General features: G+C 42.3%; 1 protein-coding gene across 1 annotated transcript in view; it reads right to left on the bottom strand.

Annotated features, from left to right (window-relative positions):
• TBX18 (T-box transcription factor 18) overlaps window positions 1-7133 on the bottom strand; it is a 28211-nt gene extending 21078 nt beyond the window's left edge. Inside the window, exons 1-3 of the mRNA XM_039528435.1 lie at window positions 6465-7133; window positions 4941-5124; window positions 2681-2782 (exon numbers count right to left, since the gene is read on the bottom strand). Of these exons, the coding sequence (XP_039384369.1) occupies window positions 2681-2782; window positions 4941-5124; window positions 6465-6762 (584 nt within the window). The 5' untranslated portion in view covers window positions 6763-7133. The remainder of the gene's footprint in view (window positions 1-2680; window positions 2783-4940; window positions 5125-6464) is intronic.
• Window positions 7134-22913: the final 15780 nt, after the last annotated feature.

Here is a 22913-nt window from a genome sequence, read left to right as displayed (position 1 = left end):
TGTTTCTAACTTGAAACAGTCCACAAATAAAACTATTCCAGATACAACACATCTTGCGACAATGAAAAAGAGAATGAAATTAAAATGAGAGGATTTCTGTGAGAACCATATTGATCTTCTTGACAGTACCACAGAAATATTTAAATAAAAAACCCACATCCTATTATGTTTCTTTTTATTAAAAAAAAATAAACAAAGTCATTCTGTAGTAAAAGTATCTTATCCTTCAGTAAAAATATTTTATTCTGAATTCAGCTATTTTGCAGGACAATTTTTTTAAAAAAAAACCACTAATTAAAAACTGTGCAAATGAATATGTCTGATAGGCATGCACTCTTCAGAAAAAAGAACAATGCCCTTAGCAAAAAAAATAAACAGTTCAGTTTAATTTTAAGAAATGTCTTTCAACACTTTCACCAGGTATGTCTCTTTGTACGGTTCTCCTCTTTAAGAGAAAAAAGAATATGCAACATTATCAATGGTGGAAACAAAATTATTCATTACAAATATGCATGGATGTAAATCATAGCAAGCCATCAATTATGAAATGATATGTACTTTCTTGTGATTCCTTCTTGTGGAGAAATATCCTCTACCTAAATCATACAGTTTGTTATTTGTTTTAGTATTTTTATCTGATTTATTATTCTTTTTAATTTGTGAATAAATTAGATTTAATATTTTCTTTACCTATTTTAAGGTGTGAACATTACAAATTGTACTTCATTAAATTTATTTAAAATATTTTAAAACAATACCTAACTTTTCAGATAAGGTTTAATTTTGCTAAGCTTAAATATAAATTATCCTCAGCTGACACCATTTCAGTTAAGGTTTAATCATTTACTTCAAGGGGAGCAGGATTGGGCCCAGCGTACAACTGTTATAGTATCTCTTTGCTGTTCAGATGGTCAGGGCAGGCAGTTTGTAAAGTATCAAGCACAGTAATGGGACTAAAATAATAATCAGTATAAAAGAATACATCCACTGCATAAGAGCCTTGCTTATAGAAAAGTGAAATCAGGTAAAAGTAACACCATCATTTACCAGGAAGATAAAATAAACATAATTCTAAATTCTTAACAAAAATATGTGCGTGCCAACCATGAAAATACTGCATTTTTTATATGAAAACATGAGCTGACTTTGGGTTTTTTGGAAAATTAATAGTCAGCAGTGCAGACAGCAAGGACTATACTAATACATATATATTTAAAATGAAAGAGAGACATTCATTGTTATAACTACTAATATTTAATATTAATTTCCTCATTTGAATATCAGAATGTTTAACTCTATTCAAGTCCTGACATAAAGATCGCTGTTTGTAAAGATCAGAAACTACATGCTCACAGTACTGTGTAAATTTACATTTCTGTTATGACCAGTTGACAAAGTCTTAATTTGGATCCAAATCAGCATAAAGATTTTCCATTTTAATTGAACTGCTCTAGCTCAGAGAAAACCTGTTTCGGTTTGTTATGACATAATCCAAAAACAAACAAGCAAAAAAACCCACCAGACAACCACTATCTGAATTGTTCTCAGTGTTTATATTGTCACCTTGCTGAAAATTTCTCTGTAAACAAAACTAAAATTCTCATAAATGTGCCTGTGGAAGGAGGAAATTACAGTTAATGATTTTAGTTACACAAGAAATGTAGTTCAGACTCAGTGTTGGTATGGTGAGAAAAAAAGTATTCCTTGAGAGTAAGTCTGTTCAGCTTGACCTTCTTTCCCTATGTTAAAGTTTCATAGTTCTACAATTAAACCTATGGCAAATAGATTTACTGAATTGTTCTAACAATGGGTTGAAATAACCAAAATGATAATATGTAAGGCTCCAATCCTGCTCCCACTGAACCACTTGGTAAAAATCTTCTCTTGACTTTAATGGCAAATAAGGTCAGGCCCTCGATTCGTAAGGTTTCTAAACGTGCTAATAGTGACGATTGTGGGCCTAAACCCGCAAACATTTCATCAGACCAGTAGTCCAATAGGCACAGGACTATTTGCTTAGCCCAGGACTGCCCTGGTAAGAGTTCACATAAATGTGACCCTTCTTTAAAGTATTAAAGAAATAATTAGCATAGCTGGTCATTCATTAATATATTCTTTAAAATATGAAGTTTCATAGACAGTAATGCCATTAATTCATTCAAATCAAAATCACTAAAGATACCTACCTGTTATCCCTTTTTAATCTGAATCCATAACACAAGGAGCAGCATTTATCATAAATCCATTTGAACCATAATTCAAGTATATTTAAATGCTTTACATTTTAATGTAGTGTCACTAGAATATATAATTTTAATATTTATTCATTCATAGGAAATAACTACAAAGTGACACAAAGTGGATGTATGTAGCCGTGGACTAGGAACAAAATACATTAAAAATTGCTCTTTGCTGGGGCTAAATTGCATTCTGTAAAAGCAAAACAACTGACTGCTTAGCTATCGAACATAAGCCCAATGTAGAAAGCACTTCAATAAAAACTGCAGTTGTTCTTGCATACTTGGCACAACAACTTATTTTTATGCACTGAGATGAAAATAGAAATTTGGAGGAGCATTAAACTCTACCTTCTGTTAATATATAGTTGATTAATATTCTCTGCCAACAGCCGTATCTGTATGGTTTGCATCACAAGCTTTGTGTTTTACAGTTACTGTACCTGTATCTTTTGTTATCCACTGGCACAATGTCCATGGCAATGTAATATTGCTGATGTGGGTCTAAACCTGAGATCTTCACTCTCATTGCAGGGAACATCCGCCTAAACATAGAAAAAGGGAGGTCATTTTAATATGAAACGGACTTGGGAACAGTTGTACAGCAAAGTAACCAGTTTGTGAGTACCCCCCTCCCTAATACAGAGAAGTCTGTAAGAGCCTTTTTTTATCATTATGGCCACATAGCCACAAAATGGTCCATTTGATAGGTCACAACAGATTTTTAAAGTGCATTTTTGCTGAACAATGCTTCATATGTTTTCTGATCCTTTTTGAGAGTACAAATCTCACCATTTCATTTCAACTTTATTGTTAAATAGTAAGTCGTTTTGTTTTGAGACTTTATTTCACTACGTATGCATTTACAACCTGCTAGACAGTTACTAGACATATATTACATGAGATGTGCAAGTAACAGCTCTTATCAAGCAAGATCACAACCTGCAGAAACTTAAATTGTCAGATGAGTACTGACAGCAGCAAAGGATGTGTCACTTATATATCAACAAATTATACCATTAAAAACATGGTGATATAAATATAAAACAAGGATGCAGTTATAAAACTCAATGTACCATGCTAGAACCAAACAATATGTTCCTTATTCGGAAGGGACTTTTGGTACGTACGGTTTCACATACTAAAGGTGAAATCCATGAGTTGTTCTATGTTTGAAAGGTACCGTAAAACATCTTTATTGAAAGCAGAAACCAAAGTACAATGTATGTTTATAAATATGTTCATAATTTAGATCATTTGGTGTCCAAAAGTGGAATAGTTAACCAATGTGGGGATTTTAGATAAAAAAAAATCATGTCTCAGTTCACTGTGTGTTTGACATTTGCCTTTTAGATGAAAAGTTCATTCTGAAGGGCAAAAATAAGAAACTTTATAATGACTAGTTGATTGCATATTAATAAAAGATTTTTTTTCTTATTACATACATCCAAATGCCATCCAAATGTTTTCTGATGTTCTAAACAATTAGCGAAATTAAAATTGTAGAAGGAAAAAATATATGTTATTTCTATAATTTCTAAATAAACAGCAGGGTGAAACTGTCTTGGCTAACTGGCTCTTACTGTTATTTAAGTGCACCTGTAAGATAAAAAAGGAAAATCTTTGACTGGACCTTCAAGACAAATGTTGCTTTGTGCTAGTTAAGACTGCATTTCAATCATTAATAAAGCCTCGCTGAAAATGGAGAAGGTAGCATATGGATTCAATCAAATATGTTTTTGTAATTTCTAATAAGTTCAGATATTTTTATACTAGCCAGGTTTTTGCCATGTGTATCCATTGGAAAGGGGGGAAAGTTTATTTTAGAAGAATACAACATTCATAGACTTCATCCTAATGAACAGGAAACCTAAAACTCCACATGCTCCTGTGCCCATCTAAAATTATTGTGATCTACATAGCACATAAATCAATTTGCTTTATCCACTTTGATGTATTTGTAGATTTTAGACTGTGCATGTCATCTGTATAGTTATTATAAATTAGCTGTCCAAAACAGCATAAAAAATCTGGCTTCTGCAGCATCAGATTTTGTATTTGATTAACATGAATGAACAAAGAGATATTATGAGACAATATGTTTATCCACCTGAAGGAGAGCATAGCATAAATCAGAGGGCAGTTAGGATATCCTGTCTCATTTGTACTCAGTCTGATCTTCCTTTATCAATAGACTTCGGAATTAATTTTAGTCAAATTGTAACCTCCTTACAAACTCCGGCTTTCCCTAGTTCCAAGAAACAATACGGGTACCAAGAAAAAGAAAAATGTGCCTGTCCTGCAACTGTAAATTGGACCAGAGACTAGAAATTAACAAGCCAGTTTAATACAATTCATTTGATGTATTTATGAGTTTGGGGTGGAAATGACTAACAAACTACTGCTTTCTTCGGGGACCCCTACACGAAAGCGCTGCCTGCGGGAAAATGGGCCTCAACTCTTCAGTTTTCCCATCGCGATTTGATTGTGATGTGGTAGTGCCGTCTGATTTCGATTACTCCTAAGCAACTTCTCCCTCCGCGGTACTGCTGCGCCCACCCAGAGGTGCGGAACCTGGGTGCTGGCTTTCTGCGTCTCTCCTGAGCGGTGCAGCAGAACAGCCCGTCGCAGAAGGGTACCTTTGCCCTCGTGCATTTGCCCCAGAAGGGGGAACTGGATAAGTCCGCGCCGCGCCTTTTTTACCTTCCTGCCTTGGTGATGATCATCTCGGTGCCGATCTCATGGAAGCGCTTCCACAGCTCGGCTCCCTGCAGATCTACCCGGGGCGCTTGCGGGGTTGGCGAAGGGGAACCGGCCCTAGACCCCTTGGGGGAGCCGCCGGGCGACACTGGCGGGGACCCTCCTAGGAAACTCTCCTCGCAGCTGCCTGGAATGAGAGCCGGGAGGAAGGGAAGCAGAAGGGAGTGTCAGGCAGAGAGCAGCAGGGCCCGGGATCTCCGCAGCTTCCAGGGACTTTGGAGCGCCTCGCTCTTCCATGGACGGAGAAGAGCCCGGGGAAGGGCTGCTGGGTCCAGTCCTTGCCCCCAAAACAACCGAGAAAGAGCAAGTCAAAAGTCTCCCCACGCCACCCACCGCAGCGAGGGGCGAGGCAGCGAGAGGCCTGGAGCATCGCCCGGGCCTCCGCAGCGCGCCCGCACTCTCCCGGCCCAGCGCGGTCATAGCTCGCTGTCCCTCCCGTGGCCTGCCCAGCGCAGAGCTACGCGGCCTGTGCCAGTGTGTAACGCGGCTGTCCCAGCGCGGGGTGAAAATCAGCCGCGATCACGTGCGGAGTTTGGCCCTGGAGTTCAAAGCTGATAACAGACGCCGGAGTGGGGTCTTTTAAATAGCAACCGTACCCCCATCTCAGACAGGGCCCTCCGCGGACAGGCAGCGCACAGCGTCGGGCCTAAGCACCGGCATGCAGCAAACCCCTGGCACCGAGGAGAACACATCGGGCTGATTGTTTTCCTGGTGCTGCTGGGGCAGAGCGAGCCAGGCCATCTGCGCTGCTGCTTGCGGGCTTGTGGGAAATGAATTAGCGTCAGATTTCGTTGGACATTTGATTTCAGCTCTGCAGAGTTTGTCCTTCTCTCCCATATTAATGCACCGGGTTTTTTTTTAACTGACACGAATCCCCGTTGCTCCTCGGCTCGGCTCCTTCACGTCTAGTATTAGGGCTAGGGTGGTGGTTGTCTGAAATGCAGTTGTCAAAAATAGCAGGGAAAGGAACTTTTAAGTGAACACGGTCGCCCCGCACCAGGCCCTTGGTTTCCCCAAATGCCTGGAGAAGGTTCATTAACACATCTCCGCTCTGACAGATATTTTACTACCAGCTCATTGGCGGGAGGGATTTTTGCCCCACGGTGTTAAAGAGAAAAAATAATCAGGGGAGGGGAGGAAAGTGTTGGATCCGGAGCCAAGCCGGGTTCAAAGGGGAGGAGGAGAGAGGAAAGAAAGTTGAAAAGCTGTCAGAAGAGTGAGAGGGTGAAGCCAGGAGTGAGTGACCCGGCGCAGGAGGGTTTACACCGAGCAAAGATGAGCCGCGCCGGGGTTCGGCTCTGAGACAGAATCGGCCCCCGCCCCTTCTCGGAGTGCCCGGGGAAGTTCCACGGGTCCCGGCCGGCGTGGGGGCCTGGCTGCTTTGACAGCTTGCGCGGGGTGGGCAGGTTTGTCCCGGCCCCGCTGCAGCGCCCAGCGCGGTGGGATAGGAGCGGAGAGGAGACTCACCGGCCGGTCCCCGGACGCCGCAGCTCAGCTCCAGCTCGCCGCAGCTCCTGCCAGGCGCCGACGCTGCCCCAGCGTGGGGCTGCAACGGGACGCTTTCGGCGCCCTCGCTGGAGCCCTTTTCGCAGCCGCTGCCCGCTTCTTCCGCTGCCGCCGCCGCCGGCTCCTCCTCGCCGCCCAGCTTGCGCCGCTTCGGCTGCTTGTGCTGCTGCTTCTCGGCTCCGATGAGCGCCTCCACCGAGAAGGCGTGAGCCTTGAGACTCATCGCGGTGCCGGGCGAGGGTCGCCGCTTCTCGGCCATGCCCGGCGCGCACACCTCCCCGCCCTAGACCCGGCTCATAGACACGCCACGGGCCCCTGGCCAAAGCCGCGCCGCGCTGCAGCGCCCGGCCTGAGCGGCGTCCTGCTCCCTGCCGCCCTCCCGATCCCCCAGGCGAGGGGCGCGGGGGTCTCCTCGCCCTGCTTGTGCAATGCCAGGGATCAGCCAAGTTTGTCTAAACTAGTCCCGTTTGCAGAGGCGCTGTTCCTCCCCCTCCTCCTCCTCCGAGCTCTGCCTCCTCTGACGGGCCAGGCAGGACTGACATGGGGCACAAACGCTCTGCGGACAGAAATTAGGGCTTGTAATTGAAATTTGTTGCCTTGATCTGTCAGCACTTCCAAGCAGGAGACCGGTGGGAAAGAACTCGCTCATTAGTGTCAATAAAGTGACTGGGGCTGGGCGGAGCCAGGGGGATCGTGTCAATCAAACCATGTGCGGGCCAATCAGAAATTGGGGATTATCTCGAGCCCGGTCCTTCTTCCTTACAAGGTTATAAAAGTGCAGGGTGTGGGGAACCCAAAGTGTGGCTCTGTGGCTCCAGAATTCACCCCCTTCGTTCCCCCTCCGGGCGTGTCAGTCACAGCCCCGCCCCGCCTTCCCGCGTGAAAGGTGCGAGGCTCCTTCACTTGATCGTGACAGCAGCATAGACCAGAATTCAACAGATAAAAATAGGCTCGTGCCCCTCCCCCGTTACACTCCCATCAAATTAACTCTGGGTAAAGAGCATTCATTAAAAACAGGGAAACGTTGCTTTTCCCAAGCTTGTAAAGTTTCCTCCTGGGAACACAGGCAAGCCTCAGAGGGGAGTCAGATTTGCATACATGCAGTATAAGAGTATGGAACTACATCCAGGTTTATTAGCGTGGCAGAGTTTTTTGTTCTTCTTTTACCTTTCCGGTCAGGAGCTTTTAGGTCTATGGTTGGGGATGTACCTGAGTTAGACTTGAAACTCCCCTCAAGGAATCTCATTTGAAATGTACAAAGCCGTCCCGCGGAGTTAAGTGCCCGTTGCATTCCCTTTCTACTGTAGTTCTTCGGGGGAGCAATCGGGTTTAAGAAATAAATAAATAACATAAATAACGATTATGAATTATTGCTGCTCTGAAAATTGATTGTCTTATTCTACAGCGAGGAAGGATGGTACTTAGAGATTCACTGAATTGTTATTAAAACGGGGGCCAGCGTGAATTTAAGCACAAACCCTCGAAGCCCCCGTTACAATAATCGATTGTAAACTGAAACTAAAAAGAAAAAAGGAAATTCAGCGAAGCCTTGTCTGAGCACTGACATATCCGGCCGCAGTAACTTTAATAATAATCATATTCAGGTGCGGACGAGGAAAGGGATCGTTTTATCTTTTTTCCCATGAACAAAATATCAAACGCTACAGAGCTGAAGTCACTTTTATTATGCTCTTTGCTTTCTTTTAGAACACAGCGTTACAGTGCGTTTCCACTGTCATGTCAAAGTGATTCATATAATTAAATAGAAAAAACACATATCTTACGTAATGAATGTTAAGGTTTTATATAAGAGCGATCACGTATTTAGGGCACTGTTTTAAACAATTGTATCCATGTTCTGTAATGGTATGACTACATTAACGTTCTGCATCATGTATGTTCTTAGAGCAATATATTGTTTGAACTACTGAGTAGCAAATCTCATAGCTTCTAAAGGTCCAGATAACAGGATTTTACATACCACTAAAATGTAAATCCATCTGTAACCTCAATAACGAGTGGGCTGAACCCCCGGAATTTGGGGAAAGGGGAAGGACTGCCTAATAAATATCCTAGTGCTAAATTAGCCTTTCGAGTAATTTTAACAATGTTTAAACTGTAGAAATGCGTTGACGGTATGAAAATGTAGATGTCTGAGACACATTCCATGAATCGAACAAGCAGAGGCACTATCCAGCCCCCTTGGAGAAGATAGTAACTTGTCTTAAAGCAAGTCATTAGTGGGAAAATCCCCCTCCACTTGATGTCATTTTGAATCTATAGGATAATGTAAAACGTCGAGTGGCAGTCACTGAATAGTGCTGCGGAGTTAGTTTATCTTTACATTCAATCTGGGATCTATTAACTGTTCCGTGGTCTAAAATCTGTTTGCTCTGCCTGTTCCAAGTGTGATTGAATCTGAAGAAAATCAGATGTGCAGAGTAGATGAAAGCGCTAAGCTAAAGGATCTTTCAAGAGTTTAAACGCCATCAAGATGGAAATTAGGCCAATATATACGGAGGAGGGAAATGGATCTGTGCATGCGGCGGCTGCGGGGATCTCTCTGTATTTAGGACCCTGCCCGCGGATCACCGAGGCCCCTTTCCCATCTGCAGAGATCTCACCAGGGTATCTGCCCATTCGCAGGGATCTAAAATGGCAGGACTCACCCGGGCATCCACCGAGGAAGCTGCGAGCCATCCACCGGACTCTGATCGGGAGGTACTTTCCAAATTATCATCTCCCTTATCGGCAGGCCCCAATCTCAGGGATCAGGTACTGACCTACCAACGCATATACCGAAATGTTTCCCACCCACCAACCGTTATCGTTTGGAGACCGGGAGCCAGCCCGCTGGGTTTTCCTGGCAATCTTTGCAGAATGTTATATCGGGTCTGGTGAGAATGACAGACGAGGGCAATACACAATAAACATCACAAACACCGGGGCTGGGTTTAAAATTTGTCTGTTGGTCTCAGTGTTTATGGATTTTTTTTTAAACAGGCGAGAGCCGAGGTAACTTCTGCAGAAAGCTGTGCCACGGGGCATGCTATGGGGAATGCTAGGGCTTAATACGACAATAACTTTCCAGAAATGTGCTAAATAATCCAAACAGTCGCCAGTTTAAATGGCTACAACAATCCCCAATAAAAACGTCTGTTCTATATTCCCAATAATAATAGTACGTCTGTTCAAGGAGCCTGGTATGGTATGCACTACACGGAGATCGGGTTTAGAAGAATAAGCGGGACATATTTCAAAACGAACCAATCAAAACCAACCAGTTACAGATGCCGTACGCATATTTTAGAAAACCGGGAGTTATTAACATAAAGGTTCCTGATCACCCCAATTCCCGTTTCGTTCTTCTGGGGCTAAATCATTGTCCTTTACCAGAGAGGAGTCTAACATTTAGAGATGCGGAACGGCTGCAGTGTACGTACACTCCTTAAATGGTTATTGCTCTCACCCTGAGTGCGTTCACATCAGGTCTATACAAATCATCCCGTATTTCAGGGCGTTTACTTTTTCAGTTTTCTATTGCAAATCTGCGATTTGACTTGCTGTTTTCATTTAATAGCTGGATTTATTGAAATGTGTTGAACGATCTGTGATCCATATGGCTGTAAAAAACAATTTTTTTTTGAAGGGATGATGAAAAACACACCTTCATGGTGTCTTTCGGCATAAACTTTATATTTCTGGATTTTAAATGTAGATGGGGTTTAAGCATTTGAGTACTGTATTTCTGTGTTCAGGGCTATTACAAATTTAGACCTGAAAAAATATATTTAAACGACTCGACATTTTCTTACACTGAATATCTTTAAGGGCATACAGAAGTTTGTTTGACCGCAGTTTGACGTCATTCAAACCTTTTCTTTCTGTAAACACATTTGAACATTAAACCTCGGCTTATCATGAAAGAGGGCAGGAATGTCAAAAACTGCAGTTTCTTTTCTCTTGAAGGACCCGATTCCGCATATCTTTTACTCAGCCAGGGAATCCAGAATCGGGCCCTGAGACAGTTGTTTATATCATTTTACAAAAGTTGTCAATAAAGTGGGCCCTCTCACCCCAAAAAAGTTTTATATAAAAAGTCAGCAGATATTTTAGCTCAGCTGCTTTGTAATAAAATAAACTAAATATTACCAACTAAAGAGGATTTATAGGAGTTGATCAGAAATTCTCATGATACGCCATAACCTTACTGTACACGAGACGCGTGTCCATCGTTATAACGTTTCTAGCTTGTTCTAAGCAAAGTACTAAGCAATATAGAGCAAATATGTCAAATGCTGGAAGGCAGGTTAACATCTCAGTTATTCCACCAGTACAGTATTCAGCCTGGGGTGGGGGTGTGTATGTGTGTGTGTGAGGGGGAAGGGGGACAGAAACAAAACAAATCTAGACTGAATCTCCCAGAGATCTGTATCACCTACAAAAACTCGCTAAAATAGGGTTAAGTACGGGTTAAATTTAAAACAGACAGGAAAACTTCCTTAACCCTCCTGGTTGTGCGGGGGTATTACAGTTTCTCAGCAGTGAGCTACATGGGGCTCTCTAGGCCCAAGTCTGGAAATTAGGGACTGGATTTCAAGCGTCAGTTCTGTTTAAATGCTCTTGCTGTTTAGAACTAAGTTGTTTTCACCAGCTGTCTTGTTAAGCGTCCTTCTCTGTGGTTAATGTTAGCTTAAAAAGAAAGAGGTGAGCATAACAAATCAAAGGCTGTCTCTAGTGACTGAGAGTTACTGACTAGATGATCAATCAATCAATAAATCAATCAATTGATAATGGGCCTGATCCCGTTCACACTGGCGATCAGGAGGATTTTGTCAGGGATTTCAGTGAAAACAGAATCTGGCAGGATGTCTCATTTGGACCTGCACAGCTGAAGGGGGTGGGGCTCAGTTGCTCACCTATTCAGCCAAAACCTCCCACTGAACTCAGTCAGTTTGGGCTGAATAAGGAGGGTTGAGCTGGGCCCTGTTTGTTCCAGGGTCTGTCCTTCTCCCAGTCAAGTCAATGGCAAAACCTCCAGGGACAAATCATACGCTTAGTTCAATGGGGTTTCACACGGTGTGAATCGGGACAATATTCCCACTCCCTCCCCGTTGACTTCAGGATGATCAGGATCGCTTCCACAGTCTCCAAGTAAATGGGTGTTGTTTCCCGCGCACCCGGAAATGGGCGGGGCTCTTCCTCCAACTTGATTTTCCAAACCGAGGAGTCAGGCGCACGACTCTCACTGACATGAATGGGAGTTGTGTGGCTAAATCTCCTGTTCAGTCTGGAACATCTCAAGCCCGCTTTCGGAAAGGCTTTCGTTCAGATTATTAGGGCTCGTTTAGATTTTCCCAAATTGTTGTCCCCAAACGTAGTCAATTGTTTCCAGACCAATGGCCAAAAACCAGAGCGCATACCATTGCTGACACAATCCGCCATACCCTTCTGTCCTTACTGAGTCTACACTGCGGCGAAACTTGTCTACACGCATGAGTAAAGGCTGGCTTCTGGTGTCAGTTACACCCGTGTAAACCTAGAGTAACTCCCATCCACTACAGATTCGCATCCATGCAACAGATCAGACTTTCGCCCTGACTCAGGAGCTCAGGATTTGAACCAACATTATCTGCGACGGCTCTGGTGAATACGATGCGATTTGTTAGCATCCAGTAAGAGTCAGCAATGCAGGCCCCTGGAGCTAGAGACGTTGAGTGTAAAAGTTTAGCAGGTTGGCCTCATCCATTTTGTCATGCTTTTACCAAGAGATCCGGATCCCGTGAATGCACCTAAACCGTTATATTTATAGGTTTCAGAGTAGCAGCCGTGTTAGTCTGTATCCGCAAAAAAACAGGAGTACTTGTGGCACCTTAAAGACTAACAAAGACAGCTGTAGCTCACGAAAGCTCATGCTTAAATAAATGTGTTAGTCTTTAAGGTGCCACAAGTACTCCTGTTTTTTTTTTTTTTTTGCGTTATATTTATAACACGGTTCTACTCAGCAGCAGGTCTCATCTTAGACTGTTAGAAAGAAAGAGAAGGATGAAGCCCAATAAATGAAACATGCAGCTATTATTGTTAGCTACCCAACACACTTGCTTCAGATGTTCAACGCCAAGATTCCAGTGTAGCCTGAAACAATGAGACCGGTAGGAAGGGGCAGATTAGATCCCTTTGGGGAAAAAGAGCGAGGAACAAGCCTGTCAGATTTATTAAATAACCAGGTGTCCAGCGATTATTCAGTACACAGGCAAACCTCCCGTTGATTTCAAAGAGGACTGTAGAATCCGGCTTCGGGTCCAGGGAAGGTTTGCCTACATTATAAGATTGACTTGTCTTCTCTATTTCTGTTGCATTTGGACCGTTGTTTTGCTTAGCATCCTGCCATCTCAACACGCCAGTTGACCTATTTTTAATTAACTGTAAAATGATCACTCTCTCCGTATCCATAGTTTCGGTTTAAAAACTCAGGAAAATACATGCGTGGCTGTTGCAGAGTATAAAGGCGGAAATAAACATGCGAACCCTTTTAATCAGTTTTTCCTGACCGATGAAAATGCTGAGAAACTGCATTAAAGAATTCAAGATACAATTTAAAGCCACCGGTGTTAAAACTATAAATATTATCTTAATTGAATTTTCTAGCATTTAAAAACATGACATCAATTGGGAATTATGCAGCCACAAGTATGAATCATTTTAAAGGAAATCTCTAGTCTTTAATATGACTTTGTCACTTACGTTTAATGTTAATTTCAGAAAAATGATTTAAAAACCAGCCTTTTCATGATTCTAGTCACAAAATAAGAGACGGCAAACATTAAATGAGGGCTGAGGAAACCTGAGGCTTAACTTTTTTATTGCTTTACTATAAATTTAAGTAATATTTTCACTATTGTCTCAGGAAAAAAATATCAAAACATGCAGGGAATTAAATTAGGTGGTCTTAAATCACCATCATTTCGGGCAGAGACACTAATTGGAAGTATTTATGTTTGGGATTTGGGATTTCAGCAGTAAAAAGATACAGTGTATATAGCGCAGTTTTAGCCTAACGTGGGCCCGTAAGAACACTATGGTACAATTGTAAGCAACAATTTGGAGTTAAATAGAATTTTAAAGTAAGGCTTGTGTTTTTATGGTGACCCTCCGTCTTTAGTCGGGGCTAGTTCTCGTATTACATACAATGTACTTTAAGAAGCACTACCTGCTCTAGCTGTCCAGGAAAAACTGAATTATGGAACTAGGAAACATATGGCAGTTGCATATTGCATAAGGAAGGTACATATGAAAGTTATAAATTTATTTTTAAGTAACCATTGTAAACGCATTTTTATAGGTTTCACAGTATGTATTACATCTGTAAGTTTAATTTTTGCAATATACCTTTTTTAAGATACCTGTGTTTTCTGTCCCTCAGGGGAGGAACAGTTTATGCGTTAGAGATGTTTATGCGTTAGAAATGCTACAAGAAAAACAAACAAACACGGTAAATAAAGCGGCGAAGGTTTTAGTCCAGGCTCCCTTACAATGAAAAGGACACTATGCCATCTATTGGCAAAGGAGTTATTTACAAAGCAACAGGTACAAAAAAAAATATTTTCCTCTTTCTCTCCCGCCCCCCCCCCCACCTCGTGTGTGTGATTTCTGTACAATCATACTTTTTGTACATTACAAACAATATCCAGTTAGATTAACGGAGAGAGAGTGTCTGTGAATTTATACAGAACAAATTAGGTCATTATCTCCCCGGGGAATTTTTCAGCTGGTTGCAAACTCTCTGCTTGGAGCCTTTGAACTGGAAAGGTTTAGTTTTTCGATCATTTTAATTGTAAACTATGTAAAAGAGATTGTTCCCCTGAAGCCTAAATATGAACGTAGGGTTAGATAAGAACCTAAAAATGGACTTTATGGAATAAGAAGGCACAAAACAACTCAGAAGATTATTTGTGGTCCCGTACCGGCCTTGCAATCTTTACTCGGACAAGACTTCCTCTGACTTTAGCAGCCGGTTTTGCTGCAGGATCGGGCCCCTATTTTCCTGTTCATAGTGTGAGCATCAGCTAGCTCGCCTGAAACATGAGTCTGCTCTGAAATGCTGTATAAAATAATAGTCTCCAGTGCAGACAGGACAAAGATGGGGCTATGCAATTCCATAAGCCTAGCAAGCCAGAGGTCACATCATTTGGTTTGTTGCCAGAGAATTATTTGAATTTCTCTGGAGTGAAGAAGAGCTGCATTACATAAAACGCACGCTTAAGCTAATACCATACTGTTATTCCTTCGGATTTTTTAAAGTAAGAATCTCATAAATCAAAAGAAAGATATAAATATATAATATTCCTTTTTGTCCAAGAAGGAGAGGTGATATTTCAACATCAGCTATAAATAAGACAGAATAATTGTATTTATGGAAAAGGGAAAGGTATAGTTTTCTGTTACAAACGCAGATCAATTTTTGAAGGAAAGTCATTGCTGCACCGTTGTCTGTTCGCCTGCCCTGATCTGGCTTTCTCCCTGTTTCTCAGACTTGCTAAGGACTTGGCTTTTTCACTGTAAGAGCTAGACCAGTGGGAAATACGAGATCTCTTTGGTTTTTGCTTTTCAACATTGTTAAAAGTTGTACCGCAGAATGGGGCTATAAATGGGCTTCTTGTCCATGTACGAAAAACGTGTGGAAAGAATTCTTATGAGCACCTGTATTCCTTTGCTTGAAAGGTTGGTCCTTCCTCATAGAGAGAAAAAAAAGAAAGAAATAAATCTCTTCTATCTAAAACCAGACCCTCCCCCCGTCCCAGGAGAGGAAAATATAAGATTCAGACCGTGCACTCAGACAGACCCTTTTATCACTGTTCTCACTGTGAACGTGTAACTAGATGATGTTTTACAAAGTTGTCTGAATTTCTTGAAAGGCCATCCCGGTATTTATATGCAAGAGGAATAGGAGAGTTGCAAACGATCATTGACTAACGCAGGTTCACTAATTGATTTTTAATCTAGCACTTAAAGCACACGTTAGAGCCAAACGTCTCTGGTTGCCTTCGCTTTGGACTCTTACTGTGAGATTTTCAGATCAGCCCTCTTTGCCTGTTTGTCACAGCTGAGGACTAATTAATTTACAGTATGGCTGAGAATACAGTTTTGTTTAATAAAAGCTCGCATGACTTCACCATATTTGCCTCTAAATTTTAGTGCTTTATCTTCGATGCACAATTGTTTTTAATGAATGGCTGCTTGAGTTCAAAATGTTCAGGGTGATTTTTTTTAAAGTCTCTTGTATATAAATTATTTCAGACTGACAGAGGGAATAACAATTGTTTAGTCTTTGAAAAGAAAAAAAAGAGCATTTGTATAATACAACTGCCAAATCTCTCGCAGAGAAGTTGATAGAAATATGTTTTTCAGCTATCCGTGTATTAGAATCTCGGAAAGTTCTTCAAAGCCCCGCAAATGAAACATTTTTGCAATCGCCTTAAAACTTGTGTTCCCGGAGCTGCCATAATTGAGCCAAAGAGTCAAAGCGCCGGTTGTTTCTTCGGTTTGTTTGTTTGTTTGTTTGTTTTCAGCCGAGTGAACTGAGAAAGATTAAACAGGGTAAGAATTAAGAGTGGAAAACACATTTATCTAGGCGGAAGCTCAATTCCATCTGGTCAGCAATCTTGCAAGCAGCCCATCAAACAGATTTTTTTTCAACATACACAAATAAAAGTCTGCAGCTCTTTCTCTCGCCACTGAAAGGAGTCTAGAAATGCTATTGAGGTCCAAGGACATACAACAGTATGATTTTTCATGTCATCTGAAAGAAGGCATTTGGCTCGTCTAAATTAAATTCCTTTACAATCAGCCAGCCCAAAATACTTTCATAGAAATTTATAGGAGATCATTTCCGTGGAAGCTAGCTATCAGGTGTTGCATGCATAATACATCTTTTAAATATATTGCTCTTTCAATGTGGTGAAAGGCAGACAGTTATTGAAAACGGTGCTAGAATTCTGCTTATACAGAGAGCATTAAGTAGGATGAGGCATCAAATAACTCGATATAAACTAGTTACATGTCGTGAATGATGGCCTTAAATCGAGCCCCTTTACGGTTTGTGTAAAATCGCTCGGCGCCTTCATCAATTTAAAAATAAACAAATGTGTAAATCGACTACATTCTCTCGGTTCATTTTGCAGGGCGCCTTCATTAATTTGTTTCCGTTGATAAATGCACAGGACTTTTCTTTTTCCCAATGTAAAGTGCACAGTAAGTGTGAAGTATACATCATCTCCCGAGGAATTTGTCTTGAAAAGTCCTATCAGCCCCCTGGTGTTCAAAGACTGAAGGATGATTATTGATTCGTACACTAGATCAAACTCTAAATTAAAGCCAGGAAAACAAACGGAAGGTTTGGAGCGCTCATACCATGTTCAGGGTTTATTCCACGGAATTAACACAAAGAAAATACATCAGAGTAAGAAGATTAGACTGAATGTCTGACTGTATAATGTTACACACACACACACACACTTTAAATGTAATATACGCTATGCATAAAACATTCAAGTAACGCCAGCTTGAACCTAATATTAAAACAGAGTATCTTTTAAACTTGAAACAACTGGACTATGCACAGCTCTCTTTTCCATATTATTTATGATGAAAAGGGTGTTAGGGTATTTTGGAATTTTGTCTCAGCCTCTTGATCATAGAAATATTCATTTCGGATCAAATACTGCTGCCTTTTGTCAGGCAAAACTCCCCATTGTGAACTTTGCCAGCGTAGGGAGAGCAGGATTTGGCCACACCAAAATCAGAGGGGACAGAAGAGCTTGTCGGTCACTGAAAAGCTAATTGTTGTCTTTTAACGGAGCCGACTTAAAAAAGTACAAATTAGTGCAACCCCCAGCCAAAGCAGGGGCGGTAAATCCAGGATAACCCGAGATTTTATAGGTAAGGGGGTTTAGTGCTGTTAATATCGTCTCACTGGAGAAAGAGCCCCTGGTTTACAGCTGGCCCCAGCGCCGCTGCCGGAGAACCCGCTGGGAGCGGAAGGCAGGGCAGCCCGCGGCAGATGTTGCATTCTCTGGCCGGTCTGTTCCCCTCGGCTCGGGAGGGAAGCAGCGGCAGACCCTGGTGCGCAAGGAGCGGGAGCTGGGTCTCTGCCGCGGTACATCGTTTCCTCTCCTTCGTTCGACATTTCACGTGTCTGTTATTGGCGACCCATCTAGGGCAGCGGCAGCACCAAAGCCTGGCCCGGCAGCACCACACCCCCGCCTTCCGTGACTCGGGTCTGAGCGGAGACACATTCCGCTCTCGTCCGGACCCCCAAACCAAGCGTCCAATAACCGCAGGGGACTGGCGTACGTGTATTTTAAAGCGGGGATCGCAGAGCAGACTCCCTGGCAGAGGGGGAAATGTGGGCTTCCGCTGAGCGTTTCCTTCATTGTGCAACCCCCCCCCCCCGGTTGCCGGGATTCAGCCCCGCACTGACAGCGAGGGGCCCCAGTCTCTGGGGAAGCAAACAGACGGGCCGCGACAGGGCACCTTATCCCGCAGGCACCCGGGGCAGCGACAGGGGAGGGTCAACGCCCAGTTTCAAGCCAGGTCAGCTCAACCCAGTGGACTTCCGGCATGAACTAAAGCCAGAGTTGCCGAGCTAGCGGGCAGCAGCCGGCGCCAGCTGAGCCGGGCCAGGCGGGCACCGCACCAGGGCACTTTGTTGGACGGGATTCAAGCTGCCACGCGCCCGGCTCCGCCTAGAGGCGACCTGCGAGGTTGTGGCTGCAGCGGGGCAGGCGCTCAGAGCTGGACACTTGGCGCTCCGGGGGCCCCGCCCGACAGCCAGCTGGAGTGCACGCTCTGCTCCTGTGAGCATGCTCAGTGCACCCCAAGACGCACATGCCTACGGGGAGCAGTTTCCGCCGCTTGAGCCGGCGAGATATGCACCTGCCTTCATTGATTTCTGAGTTTTGGGACGCGTGCACTGCCCTCCCTCCACTCTAATTGGACCCATTTTGCAAATGCAAAACACTAGAGGGTTTATTTTGAAGTTGCCAGTTTGGCCAGTGACAAGAGAAGCTGAGCCTCTGCCTAGCTTCAAATATAGTCCACTTTGTGTAAAGATGTGTCTGCTTCCAGAGGCTATGAGCATACAGGCCTGGGAAGGCCCTGGAACAGATTTTACACCATGCCATTGTTTATATGCAACAGGACTATTTGAAGTAATTTTAACATGAGAAACAGGAGTTTTAATTTTATTTCTCTCTCCCTTTGAGCTCTGTACTCTTCCACTCATGGTAACCTAGACCCCTAGCTCCATGAATGAAAGGATTAAAAAACAGTCCCAATAAATAGTTCAATGTTTCTCCTCGGTGCCCTGCTCCTGTCCCCTTCCCTACTGATCCCATATACTCTGTGTCCTGTATGCTCCTGCCCCAGGGTATTATTAGAGCAAGAGTTGCAGAGTGAATTGCAACACTGTACCCCATTTTGGGGTGGCTTTTCATCTACCAAGGGCCTGCAGGCCTGAGTCTTTTGAAGGAAGCCACATGGGGAATTCTACACAAATAAAATGAAGGTTGCTTTATTTACATTTTTCATAGATATATGCCAAAATGCAGTATACATTACAGCTTCTATATCTCCCCCTCTCCATAGGTATATTTAACTCCCCTTGACATTGATACGAATTATGCACATGTCTAGAAAGGAGAACAAAGCCTTAGATCTTTTTCTCATAGTTTACATGAGATCAAAGGGACTCTACTGGAGTTAATGAAGGGCCAGATGGGTTTTGTTTATACTCTCTAAGACAGTACAAGAGAATGTGAAGGAATATTTGTCCTTTAACTGGGCAGAAGAGGACACTTATTGTAGCATTTAATGGGCACAGAAGCAAGCATGTCATCTTCAGAAGCAGGAAAGGCTTGCTTATTTTCCCCTTAGGTAGTGGTGGTATGTCATGGCTTTGGCAAGCATTGGATGAAGGGCTTCCAGACTCTGAAGTCATTCACCTTTGTCTCTTTGGAAGTGCGAGTTTTTCTGTACCCAGAGAATTTTATATTTTTGCTTTTAAACCGTGGGATATGTGGGCTTTTCCAATTCATGGCAAATGTGTAATCTAAGCTTCTAACAGGAGAAGGTCTGTAAAGGCAGTAGAGTCTTTGATTTGGATCCTTGCTGTGAACACTTACAGGAGATTTTGGCATAAAGGACACAGGATGTTACAAACCTTCCTGGTTGTGTATACAGAGCAACTCTCAAATCCCAGAGGATTCAAAGCGGGCCAGGGCCATTTGCCTCTGCACCAACTCCGGTCCCTTCTTCCTCAGCTCCTTGACTTTATGGGCTACAACTGCCACTGGGATCCCTGCAAAAGGAGATGGGGGTCTGGAGTACAGATAATACAGCCCACGTTGTATTACTTTTTAACTTTAGCTATGCAGGACCAGAATAGTAGGGATCACCCAGTCTCTGCTGCCTCCTCCACTGTAGCTCCAGACTCTATGGAATACGGTCTGCAGGGTAGAAGAGTGAATGGTGTTACAAGGGGTACTGAATGCCATTCTGTGGGTGAGGGGAGGAAGGGGAATCTGTACACAGCCACATCATCTCCAAGTGTAGCTTTTGCAGGGGTGTGTCTGTGGGGGGCAGTTAGGGACATATTGTTTGCATTACAGCATTGTGCTGGACAATTAAGAAACATGCTAGAAATTTCCTAACAATGTGATGCCGTGTCCTGGCACTGCATGATCATTTTTTGTAATGCCATTTGATGAAAAAGTGATGTGCTCTACAGCTCTAATTTTGACAACGTGCCTCTCTTGCTTTTGAAATTTAGCAGCTGAAACTGGACTGAGAGGCCACCTTGTTTTAATAGATGCAGCCAGAATCTACCTTAAAATTACTTAGCTGGGGCTGATGCTTATGTAAATTATTCTGAGGATGATAGAAACTGTTCATGCTTATACTTTCCAATGAAAATTATATAAAGAAGACCCTAGCACTACATAGCCCCATCTTCCCTTTCTTCAGTTCTGCCTGGTAAAAAAATAGTCGTGCATCTATGAGTGACACCACTTTCACCTGTTTTAGGTGTGTTTATAATACTTTCATTCTGGTTGCAACTTCACATTTGTATCCATTTGCTGATTTTTATATGCACATGTGGTAGGTCAAGTTTTGGACATGTAAGCCACAGTTTTGTGCCATTTGTTTTGTTAATACTTTCCCTGGCTGTATTCCTTGTTAAGAAGGAACATTATTTTTTTTTCATGGTTAGGAACTAGCAGAAAAAACATGAGGACTTCCTTGCCCTTTTATATATCTAGCATTTTTTATTGAGTGAGTGTACAGTAATTTGTGTGGTTTAATAAGTAACTTGACAGTTAATAGGATACATCTGTAGTAGATTTCAAAATAACTGGTCTCTTAGACATATAGAAAACACCAACATTCAAACTCCTTTCAGCTCTCTGTTGAGAAATTCATACTTGGTTTAACTCCGTTGAAGTTAAGATTCCATTAATGATACATACACTTTGGGATCCACACTACCAGCCATAATTACCCTCTTATGGATCCCCAAATTGTCATTAGAATGAAGATTTATTATCTGCTTTGAATAATCTACAAAGACTTGCTGTTGCAGTTACAAAAAGCCGCTAATTAAGAAATTCCAGGTATTTTTATGAGGCTTAATGGTGCTGGTGTAAAAGGTAACTCAGCTATTGAATTCTGCAAATAAAGAGACATCCTATGCCTCCATTATCTGTTTGTAGATGGGCCCTTGCCTCACATATGGAAAGGGGAGGGATAATTGCATCTGTGGCATTATGCCTCCTTTCCCCAGGCCCTTCAGAGGAAGCTCTATGAGATTAGAATCTAGCCAGGTGAAGGGATGGAGAGTGGTGGCAAGAGCTCTGGGCCACATCAGCACTCCACTGGCCCTGAGAAGATCACATGGCAAAAGGCTGTGATTTCCTTTTCTGTAGTGCCTTCTCCATGGTGGGAAACCCTCCCTTTAAATAAAACAAAGCTTCCCAGCAAGAGCCTCAGATAGAGGGAGTTCCTGGTAGTGTGACCCCATTGGAACCAGGATGGGGGTGGAAGGTAATGGATATGCTGGAGACACAGAGCCAGATTGGATGGTTCAGGCATCCTATAGGTCCTGGGAAATGATGCTATGAGATGGGAGAAACAGGATTCCCTTGTAGAGCTTCTCTATGTCTTAGCTTTTGGGGAGGAGGTGATGTTGTCTGAAGTCTTAACTACAGTTCTTTTAATGTTCTTTTTACAAAGTTTGAAATAGAAATGGATAGATAATGCATGTTAAACACTACAGACATTTTTGGTAACCATCTAATATTTTACCAAGAAGATCATATGGGATGCTGAAGAATTATCTTGATCAAATCATTGGTAATTTCAATTAATCAAATACTCTCTGCTTTTCAGTATCAAAGAGTTGGTAGTGGGTAGAGAGTCATCAGGTTGTTTTGGAAAGTTGATAAACAAGTCCCTTGATAACTCCTCACAAAAGGTTTCTTCATGTATTGACATCTGCCCATTTAGCTCCAAATGAAAGGCAAATCTGGAAAGTTAGTCCAAATGTTTATATGTCAATTATTCAATTTACTTGATGACAAATCATTGTTCAATCTCTTATTGAGAGCAAACATGGCTCCCAACATAATTTATAAGGTTTAAATTTAAGACAACAGTATTGCCACACTATGTACTCAGTCCATTTTACCCCGATTTGAAATCTATTAATGATCAGCATCTCTGCCTCAGACAAATACCACTAAAAGTTATTTACTGGCTGTGGGAGATGCTAAATCTTTTCATTGTAATATTCAGTTGTGTAAGATCACAAATTCTCATTTTCAGTAATTGACAAAGGGTTATTTCCAGTTAGCAACAACACTTAGAACTTTCACAGTGCCTTAAATCTTCAAAGCACTGTACAAACATTAGCTAATCAATAATTATCTGTACAAAAATAGCTAATCAGTTCATAAACATCTACTTCACATGGGTATTAAGTATTTCTATCCCTATTTTACAGATGGCAAAACAGAAACAGTAGAGTTGTGATTTGCTCAAAGCTATACCCCAAGTTAATGACAGAGGGAAGATTAGAACTCCTGACCTCTTGGTTCTCAGTTATGTAAGTAAACACAGAGTAAAATGTTTTAAAGCACCCAAGTGATTCAGGAGCCTAAGTCCTACTGAAAGCCAATGGGACTTAATTTTCCAGAGCTACCAAGTCACTTAGCTGCTTTGAAAAATTTATGCAATGGCTTTTCCCCAAGGGTATAACATCAAATGTTGTAAACAGACGTGTATATGAAGAGGAAAGGAGACATTCAAAGCTAAAAGCAGAGTTTCAAATAACTAGTGGTGGTGAGGGAGGCGGAA

Source organism: Mauremys reevesii, linkage group 3 (assembly GCF_016161935.1).
Source record: "Mauremys reevesii isolate NIE-2019 linkage group 3, ASM1616193v1, whole genome shotgun sequence".
Lineage (NCBI taxonomy): Eukaryota > Metazoa > Chordata > Testudines > Geoemydidae > Mauremys > Mauremys reevesii.
This window is presented reverse-complemented; position numbering and strand designations above follow the sequence as displayed.